The sequence below is a fragment of the Mercenaria mercenaria genome, chromosome 15 (assembly GCF_021730395.1).
Source record: "Mercenaria mercenaria strain notata chromosome 15, MADL_Memer_1, whole genome shotgun sequence".
NCBI classification, from domain to species: Eukaryota; Metazoa; Mollusca; class Bivalvia; order Venerida; family Veneridae; genus Mercenaria; species Mercenaria mercenaria.
Window position 1 is genome coordinate 19,374,921 of NC_069375.1, and position 19,696 is coordinate 19,394,616.

The 19,696-nt window shown below is 33.3% G+C and overlaps 1 protein-coding gene and 1 non-coding gene across 2 annotated transcripts; both read right to left on the reverse strand.

The window, feature by feature from the left end:
- Positions 1–333: 333 nt before the first annotated feature.
- Positions 334–6,108, reverse strand: LOC128548721 (bifunctional 3'-5' exonuclease/ATP-dependent helicase WRN-like). The gene is made up of 4 exons (XM_053524103.1): positions 5,808–6,108; positions 3,703–3,818; positions 1,582–1,751; positions 334–1,318 (listed from the first exon to the last, which is right to left on the reverse strand). Exons 1-4 carry the CDS (start codon positions 6,106–6,108, stop codon positions 499–501), a joined length of 1,407 nt encoding a protein of 468 aa, XP_053380078.1. The 3' UTR covers positions 334–498.
- Trnam-cau (transfer RNA methionine (anticodon CAU)) lies at positions 4,028–4,117 on the reverse strand. The gene is given in 2 exon segments: positions 4,028–4,063; positions 4,081–4,117. It is a non-coding gene; the product is annotated as a tRNA-Met (tRNA).
- Positions 6,109–19,696: the final 13,588 nt, after the last annotated feature.

The following is a 19,696-nucleotide window of genomic DNA, read 5'->3' on the forward strand; positions in this document are numbered from 1 at the left end:
AGGTCAAGGTCACAGTAACCCAGAACAGTTAAATGGTTTCCATATGATAACTCAAGAACTCTTGTGCCTTGGATCTTGAAATTTGATAGGGAGGTTGGTCAGAACTAGCAGATGACTATTGATTTTGATGAAAAGGAAATAGGGGCTATAAAAGTTCCTAGTGAAATGCCAGTAAGTTGTGGTGTGCTACCCAAAACTTGGGTATATTTGGTCTTGTCGGCACAATCAATTTTGGTCTACAAAACTTACCACTTGGGGTATATAAGAATGAATACCCTGTTATTCCATTCAGAATATATTCTAGCATTGAAAAAGTATGTTACCAGCCTTTGTTCTATGTACACAAAATTCTGAAAATGAGCATATATTTTATTTACTTTGGACTTATTTTGGCTATACCACAGAAGCATATTTTTGACCGAATTACTGATGCCTTCACTGCCCACTGTTACATAACTGAATTACTGTTGAAAAATGGCCTGAAACCCAGAACAAAGTTCAGTATATTGACAGTTCCTCCATCTCCCAGTCACTGAAATCATATTCTGGATCAGAATATTCATATGAAATTGTACTGCTATTGTCAGTTAAGTTTTCATCTTCTGTGTCATTGTTATTTGACATGAACAATTTTTCCAGTGAAGTTGATGAGCATTTACCACATGTGCACGATTTCTCACAGAAATCACAGCACAGATGGTTGCCTGTTTTATTTCGTAAAATCTTTCGTTCCTTCTTTGTTAGAAATTCAGATATTGCAGACATGCGTCTGCAGCTTTTTGTTTTGAAAATCATTTTGACATCTTCATCAGCTGATCTTAAATGATATGAATTATAGGCAAGGATGGCAGTTGAATTGGAACCGTCACGACCAATGCGTCCAACTTGTTGCCAGAAATCGGTGACTGTATAGGGAGCCCCATAAATAATCACATTGTTACAGTTTACTATGTCAATGCCCATGCCCAAAGCATTTGTAGCAATTATTACAAAGTTGCTGTTGTGTTCCTTTAATCTGTCCAGTATTTCTTCTTTGTTTTTACTTGGTGTTTCAGAATGATACATGCCAATAAATGTTAAGGTGTTTATTGCTTCACTGGTAAGGTAGTTATAAATAAGTGAAACATCTTTAATTGAGGAACAGTAGATTAATGTTCTAGGCATCATGTTTTCCTGGAGAGCATCAACAACTTTTAAGAAATCATTTTCAATGCTAATGACTTTATGTACTATGATTTTAATATTTGATCTGTTAGGAGACACTTTCACAATAACTGTATCTCCTTTCATGTTTAGTGTTTTCATAACTTTTTTGTAATGTTTGTTTGTTTTGGGTTTAACGCCGTTTTTCAACAGTATTTCAGTCATGTAACGGCGGGCAGTTAACCTAACCAGTGTTCCTGGATTCTGTACCAGTACAAACCTGTTCTCCGCAAGTAACTGCCAACTTCCCCACATGAATCAGAGGTGGAGGACTAATGATATCAGACACAATGTCGTTTATCAAATAGTCACGGAGAACATACGCCCCGCCCGAGGATCGAACTCGCGACCCCGAGATCCGTAGACCAACGCTCTTACCTATTGAGCTTTTTGTAATGAGACTTTTTACATGTTGCACTAAGTGCCAATATAGAAGCTGAAGGGAAGAAAGATCTGAGCTCCCCTAAGTGACTGAACCACTTCCTGAATACTTTACCTGTGTCATCTTCACCCCTGAAAGAAACAAATAGTATTTCAAATAACAAAAATGTTTACTATATTTAACCTGAAAATGTACAGATCTGGTTAGTTATGATGATTTGTGTTGTTTATTTTTCTCTGGGGTGTATGAGGGAGTGGTTGAATTATATTTGTGTCATTATTTATTGCAGTAACTTCATGCGTATTATGTTTATGTAAAATATGGGTAACCTGCAAAGAAAACTTTAAATTATCAGTGCATTGTACTTTTTAACTGTTTGTTTACCTTAAAGATTTGCAATATTTTTTTATTGAATTGTCATTGACGTTGTATACACTGAACGAAACAGGTTACTGGAGATTTGATATTTTGCCAATATCCTAAGTATTTCTGAAAGTCTAGGTTTTATGAAATTTAGAACCGTATTGATTTTGAGGCCAGTTGGTCAAACCTGTATGTCACAGTGACCTGGAAAATTTAAACGGTTTCCAGAGGATAACTTTAGAAAGTGTATGATCACAAAAATTTATAGGAAGCATGGTCAGCAGATGTCCCTATTGATTTTGAGGTCTGTAGGCCAAAGGTCAAGGTCACAGTGACCCAAAACAGTGGAACATTTGTTCAAAATAACTAGTAAATACTTTGGTATAACATCACATTTGATATGGATGTAACATAAGACAAGTAAATGACTTGTGAGGTCTGTATAATACAATTCAATGCACAGTAACCAAATAACTTCTGTTCCATGTGCAATTAACGGATGCATTAAGGTTGGGCATTTTGTGTTTTATAAGCTTTTGTACTTGTTATTATATTGATTTGCTTTATATTTAATGTAGTTACTTCTTATTATCACCCACATCATAATACAGAAGGATATTGCACCAAGTTTCCTGAATATTCCCCCATTTTTAATTAGAATTTGGTGCACCACTTTACTTAACTAAATCTTAGTTAAATTGATTACTAAATGGATTTTATTTCAACTTAATAACAGTTTATCCATATCATTACCCAGTCTTATGATATAACAGCCATAAATCTGTCATAAAAGTTTAATTAATTAAGCCCCCATGGTACTCAGAATATAAGGTTTATTTTGAAGCATTGTAAGTTAGCTCTGTTTTTGCCTAAAAAAATTTCTTAAACATTTCAGTATTTTAAGTAATTGCTGTGCTATATCCACATCATTGCGCGTAAGTGCAATAAGTCTGTACTGAATAGTTAATGAATGAGCCCTTCCTTTTTTTAAATTTCAAATTAAAGCTTTCATGCACTTTCACTTATTCTAAGTTATTTCATTTTCATCCTCATCATAATACCAAAATGCATATATTTCATGAATTATGTATTTTGTTTTTAAATATTGATGTTCCTGAAACGTTTTTATATAAACTAATTGGCGTCATTTTTAACATATTGGCAAAAAAAGCATTTGAGATGGTTGGAGTAGTTCTTTTATTCAGTGAGTGTACAATACTAGTGCATATAAAAATACTTTGCTTACTTTACTGAATAATTGTGTTATTCATTTGTGTAAATCACTTTTTGAGCATTGTATGTTGATTATGTTGTTTCTGTTAGTAAATGCAATGTTTTGTAACAATGTATGCATGTCATGATATAATAATAAATATGTAACTGTGCCACTAGTTTGTTTCTATAGCAATGACACTTGAGGATTGGGCTTTATTTTGCTATATTTGGAAAATGGACTAGTCCATCAAATACTTTGAGCATTACAACTTACAATTTAAAGCATTAATCACTGAAAATGTACTGACTGAATACCAAAGACTGCAAACCATGAATGTGCAGGCTGATCTAGGTCTGTACTGGTTGCAAGTCAGCAAAATCTGTTTCCGCCAGAAAGATTTGCATAAAAACAAAATTTTACAAAAAATGTATTTTTATTAAAAATTACACACATTAATCATTGATATAATGTTATCCTGTATCTATAAAACATACCATGATGTGATTGTGTGAAATTCATCTACAACAATTGTAGATACGTTGAAGGTCTTTATAACATTTCTCCATGAATCATCACCAACCAGATGCTCTGGTGAACCAAACAGATAGTCAAACTTCTCCTCCTTTATCAGCAAATCACTTTCTTCACTTTCACCTTAAATAAATAAGTTTAATATTTACAGGTACATTGAAATAGTCATATACTATACAGCGTCCAAATGTATACCTCCATTCACACAAACCTACCATATTGAATTAAATTTGAGGCAATCCATGGTATTGGTTTAAACAATCCTGTTTAGCCGTTTGTGTAATTTTGTTACAAATTAAATTAATCATTTTTAAAAAATAAAAGCAATGCTTTCGTCAGGCCAGGAATCGAACCTGGGACCTCCCCATAACAAGTAGTTTAAAAACATGTCTGGGTTGCTCTACCAACTGAGCTACCTGACGGCGTTAGCATTGCCTTCATTTAAATACTTCTATATTTTTAGCAATACTTCAATTGCAATGTTCCATACTTTGAGAATGCCTCAGTGTGTACTTGTCAAAGAAAGAAAGGCTGTGTGTTACAGGGTTGTCGACTGTTTTTATAGCCGTTATTGGGCTATATTCCCAATGCCAAAAAGTATGTATTTTTTTCCCAAAATGAGTACAAAAATTCCCAATCTACATCCTGAAAAATTTTTTATCGAAATTGCACAAATTCTTACCAAATTATGGACCATATTGTAATGGAAGTATGTTAAGTATGTTAAAAAGGTTGTACAATGTGAAACAAATGTTACAGTATGAGAAAATGCTTTTAACACATCTTTTCTATATCCAATTATTTCCAAATTTGGAACATTTACACGTCAAAATTCCCAATTTTGGGGGTATAGGCTATGTTTCCAAATTAACTAGAAAAAAACCCTGGTGTAGCATTGTGAAAGTTCCTTTAGTGTAATTTTAGGCAAACCATAGTTAATGAATAAAGTACTTACATTATTGTATAAAAGCCTTATTCTTCACCCACGCTGATGTAATTTTCTGGGAGACTGAACTGTTTCACTAGCTGTATATATATATTTTTTCACCCAAAGGGCATCATGTTTTTGTGTACCATTGGCGTGAGTTTTCCACAATTTACCTCAGTAATATTTAAAATTGTGTAAGATTTATTTTGTTTGATTAATGGCACCAACAGTTGTAAATGACTATTCTGAATGAATACTAGCCAATATCCAGCACCTGAAGAACTTGCCACATTGAAACAATAACTTTACATGACTGTGTACTGTGATTTATTCTCATTATTCTGGTCCTTTAAGTTTATATGTTAACATTGCCTGGTATAAAACATCTGAACATCAAATTATTTTGATTGATGGAAGTGGCTATTCTTACGGTCACGTAGGAATAGCCTCACAGGCTATTCTTACGGCTCTCCCGTAAGAATAGTGAAAAGCCCGTCTGTGGCTATTCCTACGGCTCTTTGTAATATTTTTGTCGTTAGTGTAAAATACCTATTTAAGTGAAAATTGACAGTGTTGGTTGTATAGATGTAGATGTTAATACGTGTACATATTTTTAATATTGAAACACTAAAAATATTGACCAAGCGTTTTCAACTAAAACAGTTAGAGAATTATTCATCTATGTTTCGTTTGTATGCATGCAAATTTTTCAAAACAGCACGAATCTCTCACCACTCTAAACATGTTAATTGACCTTTATTTTATTTTTATACTTAGTTTAAACATATTTTATTTCAGTTAAACATGAAAAATTTACAGAACATTAGTTAGGATTTGGACGTTTGTCACAGATCAGCTTGACATGTTTGCAGCAATTCAAACCTGACAAAATTATTTGTAACACAATGACCAAGTGTGTTTACACGTAATTTCCGAAATCGGTTGAAAATATATCAGTTGAATGACTTCAGTACAGTACTATGTATTACAATAAAAACTGCCGTAGGAATAACAACCTGCAGGCTTTTCACTGTTCTTATGGGAGAGCCTGCGAAGCTATTCCTACGTGACCGTACGAATAGCCACTGCCTTAATTGATAAGCCACATGTATACACATTTTCATAAAACAAAAGAGAAAAAACATATATCTATTAAATAAAGGAAACAAAAGATAAAAACTAACCTAAATAAAATGCTGATACGTCAGGTATTTCTCTTAGTCGCCCGACCTGGTCCATCATTAATGAAATAAGAGGACAGCATACAATTATCTTTGGTGACGGTACTGTCCGGCTGCCATTCCACTTTCGCTCTACCAAAGATAACACTTGGTATGGCAGAGATTTCCCAAAACCTGTCGGGAGAACTCCAACACAGTCTTTACCTGACCATATCGCATCAAATATTATTCTTTGCTCTGGTTTAAACTTGTCAATTTTAAATTTTTTCAAAGTATCGTGTAACAATTCATCGATCGTCGCCATTTTGATAGTTCTGCCTAATGCTTGTTGAATGAGTCCTATGATTGGTTCAAATAAAAATAGATTTGCGAAAATAAAACTAGCAATACTGGAAATCCAAAATCTACAGAAGACGAATGTGAATGGGTCGTTCTCAGATCTTCGTTTAGAAGATCAAGTACTTTAGTCAGATTGCAACAACAACTTGACACATATTTCAAAACAAACACGAACGAGACATCTAACAAAAACCAAACAGGATCGGTAACTAGGTCACCTCCTACACCACTGGAGGATCCTCATGACAACACGAAAAAGGCGTGCAAATAACTGGTCAGTGCTAATTTACCAGTCAATCACCCAGCAGGCAATCGAATACGGACACACAAGGAACAATGATTTCATACGGATCTTTACGAAACGCTTATTTCTTGAATAAGTTATTCCAGCGTATATTAATTAAAAAAAATCAAACACATGTGTTTGTGAATAAAATGATATATACAATTACATATATTGTTAAACTGAACATGTGATATGATTTTATATATCAAGCTCAGCATTATGTATAAACCCAAAGTTACCTATACTGCATATCTATATACAAATGTGTTTATAATGAATTGTCAAGATAATAACTTGTTTAAAGGCAAAATGAAACGAAATAATTTTATACATACCGGCTTCTTTAAAATTGTGTCAATATTCATCCACCCATGTAACGAATACATAAATACTTGAGATTTGTATATTGAATACAAAATTCATAAGTTTTGATTTACATAGACATTTTCAACATTTTTGTTTCAAGCTGAAACGAATGAAATTGTGCCTATTGTACACACGTATTTTTTAGAAAGATATATAACGTGTGTATCTATACATTGGTATTTTTTAAATTCAGTGTGATGAATCTAGTAACGGTAACGAACTGCTGATCTCAGGTAAATGTAAGCATGCTAGCACGATAAATTCAATTTTGAAGCGGTTGAATACAATCTATATTTTATGTATAAATATGTACTTGTTCAAAGCGGCTTTTTTTTCGTGCCAGTTTATAGTAAAATGACGCGAACAAGCCGCAAGACAGGTGACCACGTGGTTTTAGTGTTTTTATTATCCAAGCAAGGAATTGTTAAATGTAATATACTTTGCCTTATGTATTTGCCCACTTTGAAAATTTATTTGTTCGAGTTTCCCTGTTATAAGCATTAAGTCTATGCATATTTTGGTCGCTTTATTGGAAGTTATCTAAGAACATATGCATGAAGATTGTCTTTTGTACCAGATTAATACATAAGTTCTTGTTTCCTTATGGTTTTTTTCCGGTAAGGGTCAGTTCTTTGTATTTCACACAGGAGTTGTCGAACACTTAGTTTTTGAAACATCTAGTAGCAAAATGTTTTTATTTTTTCAAATCTTGTCCACGATCCTTATGATTAACATTACATTATGAGTAAGTTTATTCATTTCTTATCCTTGAATGTTCAAGGCGTTCGGGATAAAAACAAGCGTAGTAGGCTGCTGGAATATGTTATATCGCAAAAAGTGCAAATTTTATTGTTGCAGGAAACACATTTCACAAATGACATAACAGATTTGATCTTACAAGAATTTAAAGACTGGGCCTTGTTCCATTCATTCGGTACTTCAACAAGCAGAGGATGTTCTATTCTAATAAAAAATCAGTGAGCTATGAACTAAAAAACTATTTCGTTGATGTAAACGGTCGCTATATAGAATCTACTTATTAACATTTTCATAGACAACGACACCTATACAATTCTAAACATTTACGCAAACAATGCCAAAGCTAATGTCCTAGGATATATCATAACAGGTGGTGATATGAATGATACATTGCAACTCTCTGATAGATATAACAAAAATGAAAATTCTAAATCAAAACCTGGAAAAGGTCTTACGAATTTCGTTAAATCAAACAATCTTAAAGATGTATGGAAACTTTTTAATAATAATAAAATCCAGTACACCTAGAGAAGACGAAATGGCTCTGAAAAATTAGAATCGATTATTGGCTGATTGAAGAAAATGTAATGCCTCTGATTTTAGGTGCAGATATAAGACCTGCGTGTATTAAATTTACAGATCACCAGGCTATTTCATTAAAAGTAACAAAAGCTACAAAACGTGGTAAAGGATATTGGAAACTTAATACAATGTATTTAAATGATAATAATTTCAAAACTTTAATAGAATAAACAATAAAACAAAAGTGAAACCACTTACAAAAACACTGTATCTAAAACTGATCTCTGGGAGTTTTTGCAAAACTGAAATTAAAAATACATCAATAAACTACTCGAAAATGAAAGAAAAGGAAAGAAGAGACAAAATTGATGAATTAGAGGCCAAGCTGAAATTACTACTCGAAAAAGAAGAAACGGTTGTTACAAAAATAGAAATAGAAAGTTTAGAATCTAAAATACAAGAATTATATGACATTAAAGCTAAAGGCGCACAGATTAGATCAAGAATAAAATACATTGAAGAAGGTGAAAAGAATACAAAATATTTTTTAAACCTCGAAAAATCAAAGCAAACAAAGAAATCTATACACTCGTTGAAAATCAATGGTGAAATAGTTACAGAAGAAACGTCAATTTTAAAACTGACTGTTAATTATTATAAAACATTATATTCATCAGATACAATTGACCAAGATACAATAATATCATACCTAGACAATACGCTATATGGACAAAAACACTATGAAACAGATACAGATATTTGCGAAGGTTTATTTACAACAGATGAAATTAAAAAATCAGTTTTTGAAATGAAGTCTAATAAAAGTCCCGGAATTGATGGTCTCCCAGCCGAATTTTATAAAGTGTTCTGGTATTGCATCGGAAATATTCTTACAGATTATTTTAATGACAGAATGTAAACAATTAATAGAAGCATGGAGTAAACGTAAGATGATCATTTATGGCAAAGTTCAGGTCATAAAATCTCTACTAATACCAAAATTCACGTATTTATTTCATTCTCTAGTTGTACCAAAAGAAATAATAAAAGATATAAATACATTGATATTCAAGTTTATGTGGGATAATAAAAGAGAAAAAATAAAACGAACCACACTTATTGGTGCTAAAGAATGTGGTGGAATAGATATGATAGACACTGAAACCTATATTACTGCCATAAAACTAAAATGGGTAAAAGCGCTGACAGATGATAATAATGCAAGTTGGAAAATCATTCCAAATTACTACTTAGAAGATTTTGGAAAAGACTTTCTAATTTTTCAATGTAATCTGAACAGTGTGAAAAGTATTCAACTAAACAATATTTCAGATTTTTATAAAAAACTTAATAGAACTCTGGATGAAGGTTAAAAACTTAGAAAAACATCATAAAATAAAGACATTCGTTTGGGTAAGAAGACAAATGTTATGGGGTAACAGTTTCATACACATAAATAATCAATGTTTATTTTTTTGAAAGTTGGATTAACTCAAATATTTTATTCGTGAATGATATAATTAACATAAAAGGAGAAATTGATCAAAATATTATACTGAATAAGCTGACAGACAAAAGAAACTGTTTAGCTGAATTGAATCAGATTTTCCAGGCTATACCAAAATCATGGAAGCAAAAGCTCAAATCTGAAAATTTGACTAAAACAAAAGTAAAAACTGATAGAATTTTAAAAGTTAAAGGAAAATCTTTAGAAACGCCTGATACCAAAGAAATTTACCAAATATTAGTCAAAACAATATCTACAAAACCGATTACTCATAAGTATTGGTCAACTAAAGTAAACGAAGAAATAGAATGGGACTTGTTGTTGTTGATGTTGGATTTAACGTCGCACCGACACATGATAGGTCATATGGCGACTTTCCAGCTTTAATGGTGGAGGAAGACCCCAGGTGCCCCCTCCGTGCATTATTTCATCACGAGCGGGCACCTGGATAGAACCACCGACCTTCCGTAAGCCAGCCGGATGGCTTCCTCACATGAAGAATTCAACGCCCCGAGTGAGGCTCGAACCCACATCGATGAGGGGCAAGTGATTTTAAGTTAGCGACCTTAACCACTCGGCCACGGCGGCCCCTATAAAATGGGACAGTGTATATCAGTTTATAAAAAGAATTCCAGATAACCGACATAAACAATTTAAATTTAGAGTTATAAATAAAATACTTATAAGCGGAGACGTACGATGCTCCTGGAAAATTTCTGAAACTCCTCTCTGCGTTAAATGTAGAGTCCTAGAAGATTACGAACATCTTTTCATTAAATGTTCAACAGTAGATATATTCTGGACCAAAATACAAAATCTGCTTTATAAGTGTGGAATTGAAAGAAATATGTGCAACATAAAAAGTTTAATTTTCGGATACAAACATTCTGAACCTAATTATTTTTATATTAACATATTTTAACCATAGTTGGGTTTAGCATTTATAAATCGTATTTTGCTAGGGAAAACTGGACGACGATAGAATATGATATATATAAAGTTTTTAGATCAGAATTCTAAATCATGCATCATTATTATAAGTTCAAAAATATTAATATAACTTTTTTCAGTAAGATTTGTGACACCATCTAAGTTGATATCTAGAAAATACATATTTATTTTCATTTATGTCAATGAAACTGTATTTGACTTGTGTATCATTGTTGTATGTATGTATGTATAAATAACTTATATGAATAAATAAAGCTCTGCTTCACAAAAAAATGATATAGGCAAACAAAATAGTAAATTTGCATTTTTATAATAATTTTAACATTCAGTGAGTTTGAAATTGATAACATTTGACATCATTGTCTGTTGTTAGTTTTTTCTTACTTAGTGATGTCACTTCCTGTAGTGATGATGTCAACTGAAATGTTTGATCTTGTAAGACTTTGTGATAGAAATATAATTTCACCACCATTTCATGCATTCTACTGAAGTTTGCTAGTGTCAAAGTAAATATACCGATAGCTCCAGAGTTGGCTGCCATTATTTTGTCCTTGAAATTTAGTGGCTAACCAAAGAAATTTCCTTGCAATCAAGCCCGCAATCATGTTCGCAGTTCTTTTTTTTCTTGGTGATTGAAACAACTCAGTTAGTTCTGTTATATTGAGTACTGTCAAATTTAACTATTTAAAGCCGGTACTACAGCAATTATGATCTTTCCAATTTGGCAAACAAAAAGGCTAAATGAGCAGATTTAACTATTTTATATCATTAATACTGCAATTTAATAATTGTTATACTTTAATTTAGTTCAGTTTAGTGTTTTTGGGCAATTTATATCCAAATCAATGCAGTCAATAAATGTGTGCAGTTCCTGCATAATGGCTCAAGCAGTTTTATAGTTATATTAAATTATATAGCAAACTTTGTCACCTGTACACGTCTAAAAATGTGACGTTTACACGGAGGCTAGTTTTCAACAATCTTTTCTTTTTTTAAAACCAAGCTTTAGTGTTATAGCGTTGATTATTTTATGTAATTTAAACTCTGCACATTTAAAACAAAATACCTTTTTTCATAAACTACATCTTTCACATCTTCTGATGGAACCCCCTTCGTACACACACAAAAATACTAAATTTAGATGTTGAACACTGCAATTTTACAACCCCATTACTTTTCTAAAGTCCTAATGATTTTCTAAGACCTTACCCTGTCAGCTTTGAAGACACAATATTTTTTTTGTTCAACAAATCAACTTTCTCAGAAATTTGATGAATGTCTATACACCCAGAAAATGTCCCCATGTGCACATATTCAGTAGTTAAGTGTCAGAATTTTTTTTTATTCTTTAAACAAAATGAATTTTTACTTTACTTTCTTGGAAAGGAGTTAAATTGGATACAAAAGCAGCTTACAACTTCACATAATGGACTGTTAAACATTCACAAATCCAAAAGTGATGTTCTCTGTACACCTTTTTGACATTTATCAGGTGTTACTTTGGCATTGATGTAAATTAATATAATGGTGGCAGTTCTATATTCTTAGCAATGTGTACACAAATTTTAGGCATTATGCGATAACTTAGCATTATGTTAGAAACACTGGACAATTTAAAATTCATTGGTTCCGAAGTTGCCAATTTTCAAGTTAAAAAGTGGAAACATCAATTTTATTGCTTCTTAAGCCCTAAAGTTTACCTACATCACTAGTGAATATTGTGTAGTTATACACCCCACAAACGAAGGTTGGGGAGGTATACAGGAGTGAGGCCGGTTTGTCAGTCTGTTGGTTCCTGGTTTGTAGACAATAACTCGTGAAAGGCTTGACAGACTTAAATAATTTTCAGTACACAGGTGTAACATCAAAAATACAGGTCAAGTTCGACTTTTAGGTCAAAGGTCAAGGTCACAATGACCCTGAACAGTTAAATGGTTTCCAGATGGTAAGAATGCTTGAGCCTAGGAACGTGAAGTTTGGTACACAGGTGTAGCATGGTAAAATACAGGTCAAAATTGACATTGAGTTTAGTAAATCATAGGCCAAGGTCACAATGACACGGAACAGTTAAACGGTTTCCGGATGGTAACTTGTGAATGCTTGGGCTTAGGATCATGCAAATCGATAGGGAGGTTGGACATTACCAGTAGATGACCCCTATTGATTTTGAGGTCTAAATGGTACATATTGTTTATAGATTTTGTTGCAACATTTCATGTTTGTTAATATGTTGTTCCACCTGCATTCTTCTAAAAAGACTTTTACAGCTACTTTACAATTTACTTAAATTTCAAACTGCCATATCGTTTTCAACAGTGATCCGATTTTAAAACTTCTTTCAGCGTTATGAAAGACTTGATGATGGCTTTCATATAAAATTAACTTATTGTCGGGCATTTCTTGCCCTTTTAGAACAGAAAACTAAACTAAATTATGAATGAATATTACACTAATTTTCAATATGTGTCCCCTGTGCACCAGTAAAATAACTCAATATTCAGTGGACAATTTTAGTAATTAAAAAATTACTGGTCATTCTTGAAATTTGGTATGTAATTTAAAAGCATGCAAAATGATTCTGAGAAAAAGTTGGTTTTATAATAATTTGTTATTTTTCATTCAGCAGCAATTTTTTTCAGGTAAAATTTTATTTACATGTCAGTTTTGTACAGAAAGGGTGATTTTAAACAACAATGTCCACAAACATTTGATAAAAATAAGTTTCAAACCATACACATAATTAATATACACCTATTACATATCATTATGTAGAAAAACTTACTGTTATACATAATAAATAAAAAAATATTTCCTTTTCATAAAACACTATAGCATTTATCACCCATCTTACTAGAAAATCAATCACTGAACTTCCGATTTAAACGATGAAATCTTCTGATCGGTATTTCTTAACACTTGTACAAAGTTATTTCCTTGAAACTTGAAGTATTTACTATCACATAAATAGGTGATCACCATAAGACATAGCCTATACATGTCGCACTTTTGCTTCATTATTTTGAAAACCATCCAGAAGTGTTTTTTTTTTTGTTTTTTAAATAGTGTCTTAAAAATTCTAGGTCAAAGGTTATAAAACATTTTGACATGAGTTTCTGCCTCAAGCTCAGAGTGTAGCCTATGTCATTTTTTACAGAGATTTTCACTTGCTCATCTGGTCAAAATCTCAGCTCAGGCCATCATAAGAGTAGACAAGAGCTGATTTTTATAGAGTCCAGTAGTTTATATGTTATGTCATTAAGGTCATACTAGATGCGCAATTATTAATGCTGAATGTTATGTTTGCTCAGTTATCATTTTATTTGTTTCGGTCAGCCTCAGTGAGACGATATTATGATATGAATTTTATATGAATATCTACGATAAAGTCCGAAAATCCCGCTTGTGGAGAAAAGAAACTTGATTAAAAGGTTCATGCCAAGGAATGAAATCTTTGAATCGGACCAGCAACTGTGCTTAATTATAATATGAAGACACTTTCTCAACAATAAATTCTCTGTGTCGGACCAGCTGCAATGCTTTATAGTCATCTGAAGATCTACCTTTCAGGAATAAAGTCTCTTCGCTGGACGGACTAGCTACTCCAACTAACTGTGACCTCTCTGTCTCTGTCTCTTAATCCGGTGGGTATCAAACTCTGGAGCTCTTGATCAAAAGGCGAATGCTCTACCACTGAGCTATCATGGCACACGATTCCACATTCTGTGAAGTAATTTTGTGTAATGGTAGAGCATCCACCTCTAGTGCAGAAGGTCGTAGATTCCATACCCGGTCACGTATCAAGAAATTGAAAAAATAATACTAGTTGCTCCCTTAATATGCTCAGCATAATGCGGAAAGAACAGGCTCTCCACTAAAACTCTTAATCTCGCATGAAGGATGTGGAGACTGATGTCTAAATTTGTAGAATTTGTTTCGGGATCCACCTTAAATTAATTAGTGTAAAAATAGTAATTTTGTATCAGATAGGATCCGATACACAATAAACTATTTATGTGCTGATTATACATGTGATGGGGAGAAATCGTCTGTCATTTTGTAATCGATGAGCATCGATAAATATAAGCTAAGCTTATATTTTACAATAAACTTGATTCAATGAAGCATTGTTTTATTGTAATTATTAAACAAGTTCTGTCCATTCTAGTTAACAACTTTTCTGTTGGACAGTGTATTTGTGCTATACTTATTATTGGAGGAATAAAGTATCTGTCTATCTATATTATGTTGCATTTATTTAGACTGATTGGTATTATTAGTTAGTTAACAATTTTAGTCACTGGCTTGCACTGGGTTTTTACATTTTCATGTCTTGAACATGAATAACTATAATAATTAACACCATTTGTAACTGAATGTAGTAAAGTGAAACACATTCTGCTATACAACACAGTACAGTGCAACCTCTGTAGAGCAACATCCTTTGGGAGACGCAGATATTGACCTCTGTTGAGAGGGCCGCTCTGTAGAGGTTGCACTGTATCTTTAATGATGAGATGCTCTCTGATCATACTGGTCAGGAATGTGAGTCAACTTTGAAATCTATTCATCTTATTATCTTTGCATATACAAAGCTTTATTTGGATTTTGGCTGTGCAAAAATGCATTAAGTGCACATAGCTACTTTTTGCACCCAAAATAATGATGCAAAATCCAGTTATGAGCATTTAACCTGTTTTTGCACGAAACAATTTCGGAACAAAATCCAGCTAGTATGTGCATATTTAACAAAAAACTCTTTTACAGTAATGATTTTATAAAAAATACATCTAAGGTATAAATTCATGTATTTTCAACTGTTTGAAAATTATATACATATAAAATGAACTCAAATTAAAATAGGAGAGATCAGTTTTTTGGGTCTCCTGAAAAATTATGAAAATGTCAGTTATTTAGTTTTTGCGCTCACATGACGACTTATTTTTTATTAACAAATCACGGTGAAGTTTGTTATCCATTGGACTAGTATACTCATCAATTAGCCTTTTAAGCTTTATCAGTGGCCGTAAGGGTGTTACATTATTGGTCAGCCTTCTGAATCTTTGTAAGTAAGTGTACAAAAAATTTTCAACGATTTTACCCTCATATGCACCATAAACCGTTTAAAGCTCTCCAGTGGTGTTTTTACCACTGACCGGTGCCCCGCTGTGTTCCTTTGTTTGTTCGTTTTGTCCTCATGTGTTGGCTTTGTGTACTGTTTTACAGTAATTTATGTTTTAAGTGTTTAGTTCATGCAGTTTGAAATCAGAACCTTAAGTGACAGCTACACAGATGTTGAAAGGGATCAGTTACAGGACTTTCATTAGGCTTTGCAGCAGACTGACATTTCACATCTTTTAAGTAACAGACAGGTGTGCACAGTTCACGAGAAGATGCATGTCACAGAAAGTTGTCTGGTTTTCATTTCCAAATTTGATTACTGCAGGCAAAAATAGCTTTCAAAATCCTGTTTGCAAAGAGAAATGCATTTTAAACCAGACAATGTGGGAAAATATACTGCCCAAAGAATATGTAATGTTCATATCAGATTAACAGTTTCTGAAAAAGTATCCTATATAAGGCAATATTTAAGTGAAAGGAAGACATTCGCAAACATTCATACATATTTGATAATAAATTTTGACGGAATTGTAGAAATAGGCCTGTTATAGTGAAAGAATTAAATTTGTCTTTAAATCAGCTTTTTACCGATGAATTTTGCTAAATTCCACGACCGAAAAGAAAAATTTTGAGAAAACATTTAGTTTTTTATAACCAAAACACTGAAAATCTAAATGGGAAACATTTAGTTTCCTTATAGGATTAACTATAGTAAAGCAAGCAGCTCGGGTACCATCTGGTCTAGTCGCATTTTTTAAGGTTCATTGTGGATGTATTGCTGACGTTCTAGTAGAAAACTCAAGAGTGGAGGCTGTATTAAGCGAAGTAAAGCCCAATGACAGCGATAGTAGTAATATGGATTCATGACCGGGTTTACGCTTGTGTGACCTATCTAGACGTCTGCGTTGCAAGTTTTGCTCGCCCCCGTGGAACTTGAAGTTCTCATTTGTCTGTACATGCCTTCGTTTCACAGCGCAGACCTATTTTCAGGACCTTAGTTAAATAAATGGTCAGTGATATGAGTAAAGTGTACCAATATTACCTGTATGTCCCCTGCACCTTTCTTATATATTATGCATTTGTTTTCTTTTGAATTAAAATCATAAGCACTGTTGTATTAAGTTTATATATAAAATGCATTTACATGTATTTTGGTGTTCTTCTGCTCCCACATTTTGCAGAGTTAGGCATGGCAATCATATGAAATAGCTAAAGAAAAATGATGGTCATAGAATATTGTTATACATGTAATTATATATCCTTAGGACGGCCAGCACATATTCATGCAACCTCGCCAGGTATATGTATGTTTTTGACAACACAGAAAATGACGTCACTCGACCTTCAGCTATTTCCGGAAGTAAATAACATGAAAGTAGAAATGCTAAACTTGAAAACGAAAGCCGCATTTTGATTCGTAGATAGTCAGGGGTCACGCGCAGGGGTCTACCCCGTCTAAATGTATGCGCGTGGACTTCTTTTTATTTATTTATTTTTTTTTGCTATTTGGGAGCCAATTTTCAGCACTTTATTATGAATTGAAATTACCTGGGCTTTAGTACAGCATGTCAGCTTTTAATCTATGAAAAATTATTTGAGCTCTAGATAAACACAAATCCCACAGGGGTCCGTAACGGACCAAGGGTACATTGATAATTTCGGAACTTCATCAAATCGCTCAAAATGTCATTTTTGATGTTGTCTGAGAGTGTCAGTATATGCCTCAGATGTAAGATATAATCGTATTTGAGAGCTGCAGACCTAGACATTTCAGAAATATTTTCAAAATAAGTTTCGTATAATAAATGTTGTTTCTACGGAAGCGTGAAAGGGCCATCAGACGCTAATACGTTTTAGTACGTTAAGGCTGCGGAAAGGATATTAGCATGCTTGAATTCGTTCCGTTTCTTTCCAGTAATTCAAGGAAGAGTCCTGGTATTTCAATGTGTAATATATTGACTACGGAAACACATTTCTTCCTGTCCTGGTTAAAATTGGGCAGGGGTGGGGGTTTCGTGGGCGTATTCCGTTTTAGAAATATACAATTAAACTTGTTCTTCGTAGAGGCTTGAACTGTATTGGTTAATATACATATTCGATTGTGGCATGCATCTTAATTGATATGACGGCATGTGATATAATATTTGTACATATTTGAACAAGATTTACATTGCCATTGCATTTCATGATGCCGTATTTTTTCTTTTCTATTTTCAGAATGTTAATTTGGTGATTACTGTTTTATCAGTAAGGTACTTTTGTACTCCCTAATAATTTAAGTGTATCGTTAACATTTTTCCCCTTTGCAGCCATTGTTGGTGGTAATTGTTCTTTCGCTGAATTCAAATTTTATCTTATTTATTTATCTATTTTGTTTGTTCCTTTACATATTTCGCAAGGGGGGAATGAAATTAGGTTAGTTTTAATATACATGTTTTGCTGTTTGTATAGCATGTGTATTTTAAACATTATCTCGCCAGGCCAATTGCCATGAAAAATCTTTAAATAAAGTCGCGGTCTTTTCCCACTGAACTGTGTTGTAGTTTTCATTTATACTAATAAATAAGTTGTAGTGGGTACGACAGACGTATATGGTTGAACGTAAACTCATGTGCCAACGAAATGATAATATTGTCAATAATTAATAACTTTAACTATTGTTTTCTCTAAATAATGACTAACGATTTTGCGTCTGGCTTATGACTGCTGGCATTCCCTGCAGTATGCGATAAATTAATAAAATAAATCAACACGGTTTGGTTTGGAGGAGTAAAATTTAATTAAACATTTTGAGCGTAACACTACGTTTTAAGTAATATAACTGTACTTTGCTTATCTTGTGTCGCTTTCAGATCAACATTATATGGTGGCATTTTTTTGCCAACCACATATCCACTTATTTATGTAGACAGTTTTCTCTAAAAATGTCACATATCCAGTTATTATCTGGCAAGTCGCAAAATTGCGTGTTATCCAGATAATTATGTTAACAGGACAAAGCTGCCTGTTAGTGCCCACTTCTGTCATCCATATATTCACTTAAATAAGTGGTTATTGTGAAAGTTTTCTTGACATCTAGTTAAGTTTTGTATCCAAATTGGTGAATAACGTTTAGACTGTTCGTCCCCTATACGGACTTGTCACGATATAGAACTTAAATATTGGAACGTGGAGAAAACGTATAGGCGGCCGCGTAGCTCAGTCTGTACAGCATTGGAACGGTATTCCGAGGCCCCAGGTTCGAATCCCGGTCTGGCTGCACATTTTTCTCATCCTGTGACATTTGGCGCCCAACGTGGGGCCTTGACAGCATTACACTGGTAGCATTACACTGGTTAGTCTCCGACGCCTGGAATTGCTTAATTTATGAAGTACCTGCTGAAATTCGAGGACGAATTTAAAAATGGTGCGGAAATATGTCATGGTATAGAAATTGAATATTAAAACGGGGAGAAAATGTGTAGACGGTCGGGTAACCCAGTCCGTAGACATTCGTAACGGTATTCCGAGGTCCCGGGTTCGAGTCTCGGTCTGACTTCACATTTTCTCATCCTGTGACAATGAATGAGTGTTTATCCACCTCTTCCCCTACCACCACCCCTTAATGGTTTGTGCCTATAGATGGGATTTTGGATGATAAATGCATAATTGTTATGCCCCTTTATATATTTTCATTTATTCCGTAATGATAGGGAACGATTACGGGATATTGCCAATCATAACTGACTAACTGACAAAAGTCAAAGTTAACGTAAGTGAATATGTGGATGGCAGTAGTGGGCACTATCAAACAGTTTTGTCCTGTTATGATACTTAAGTGGATAACAAGCAGTTTTGTTACTTGCCAGATAATAACTGAATAAGAGACATTTTTACGAACAATTTTGAGATAAATAAGTGGATATGTGGTTGGCAGAAATATGCCAACATAACATTATTTAGAAAATAGATTTTTCTATTTGCGTTTGGTCTCCATAGATTGCTAGCTACAGCAATGTTCAAATAACATGTTTATGTACAGGCGTTCATGCATTATCAACCTGG

Excerpts from the sequence above, each read along its gene's own strand:
- LOC128548721 (XM_053524103.1), bottom strand. The coding sequence starts at position 6,108 with ATGGCGACGATCGATGAATTGTTACACGATACTTTGAAAAAATTTAAA. Across the intron at positions 3,819-5,807 it reads CGTATCAGCATTTTATTTAG|GTGAAAGTGAAGAAAGTGAT; the intron begins GTTAGTTTTTAT and ends TATTTATTTAAG. Across the intron at positions 1,319-1,581 it reads CATTACAAAAAGCTCAATAG|TTACAAAAAAGTTATGAAAA; the intron begins GTAAGAGCGTTG and ends AACAAACAAACA.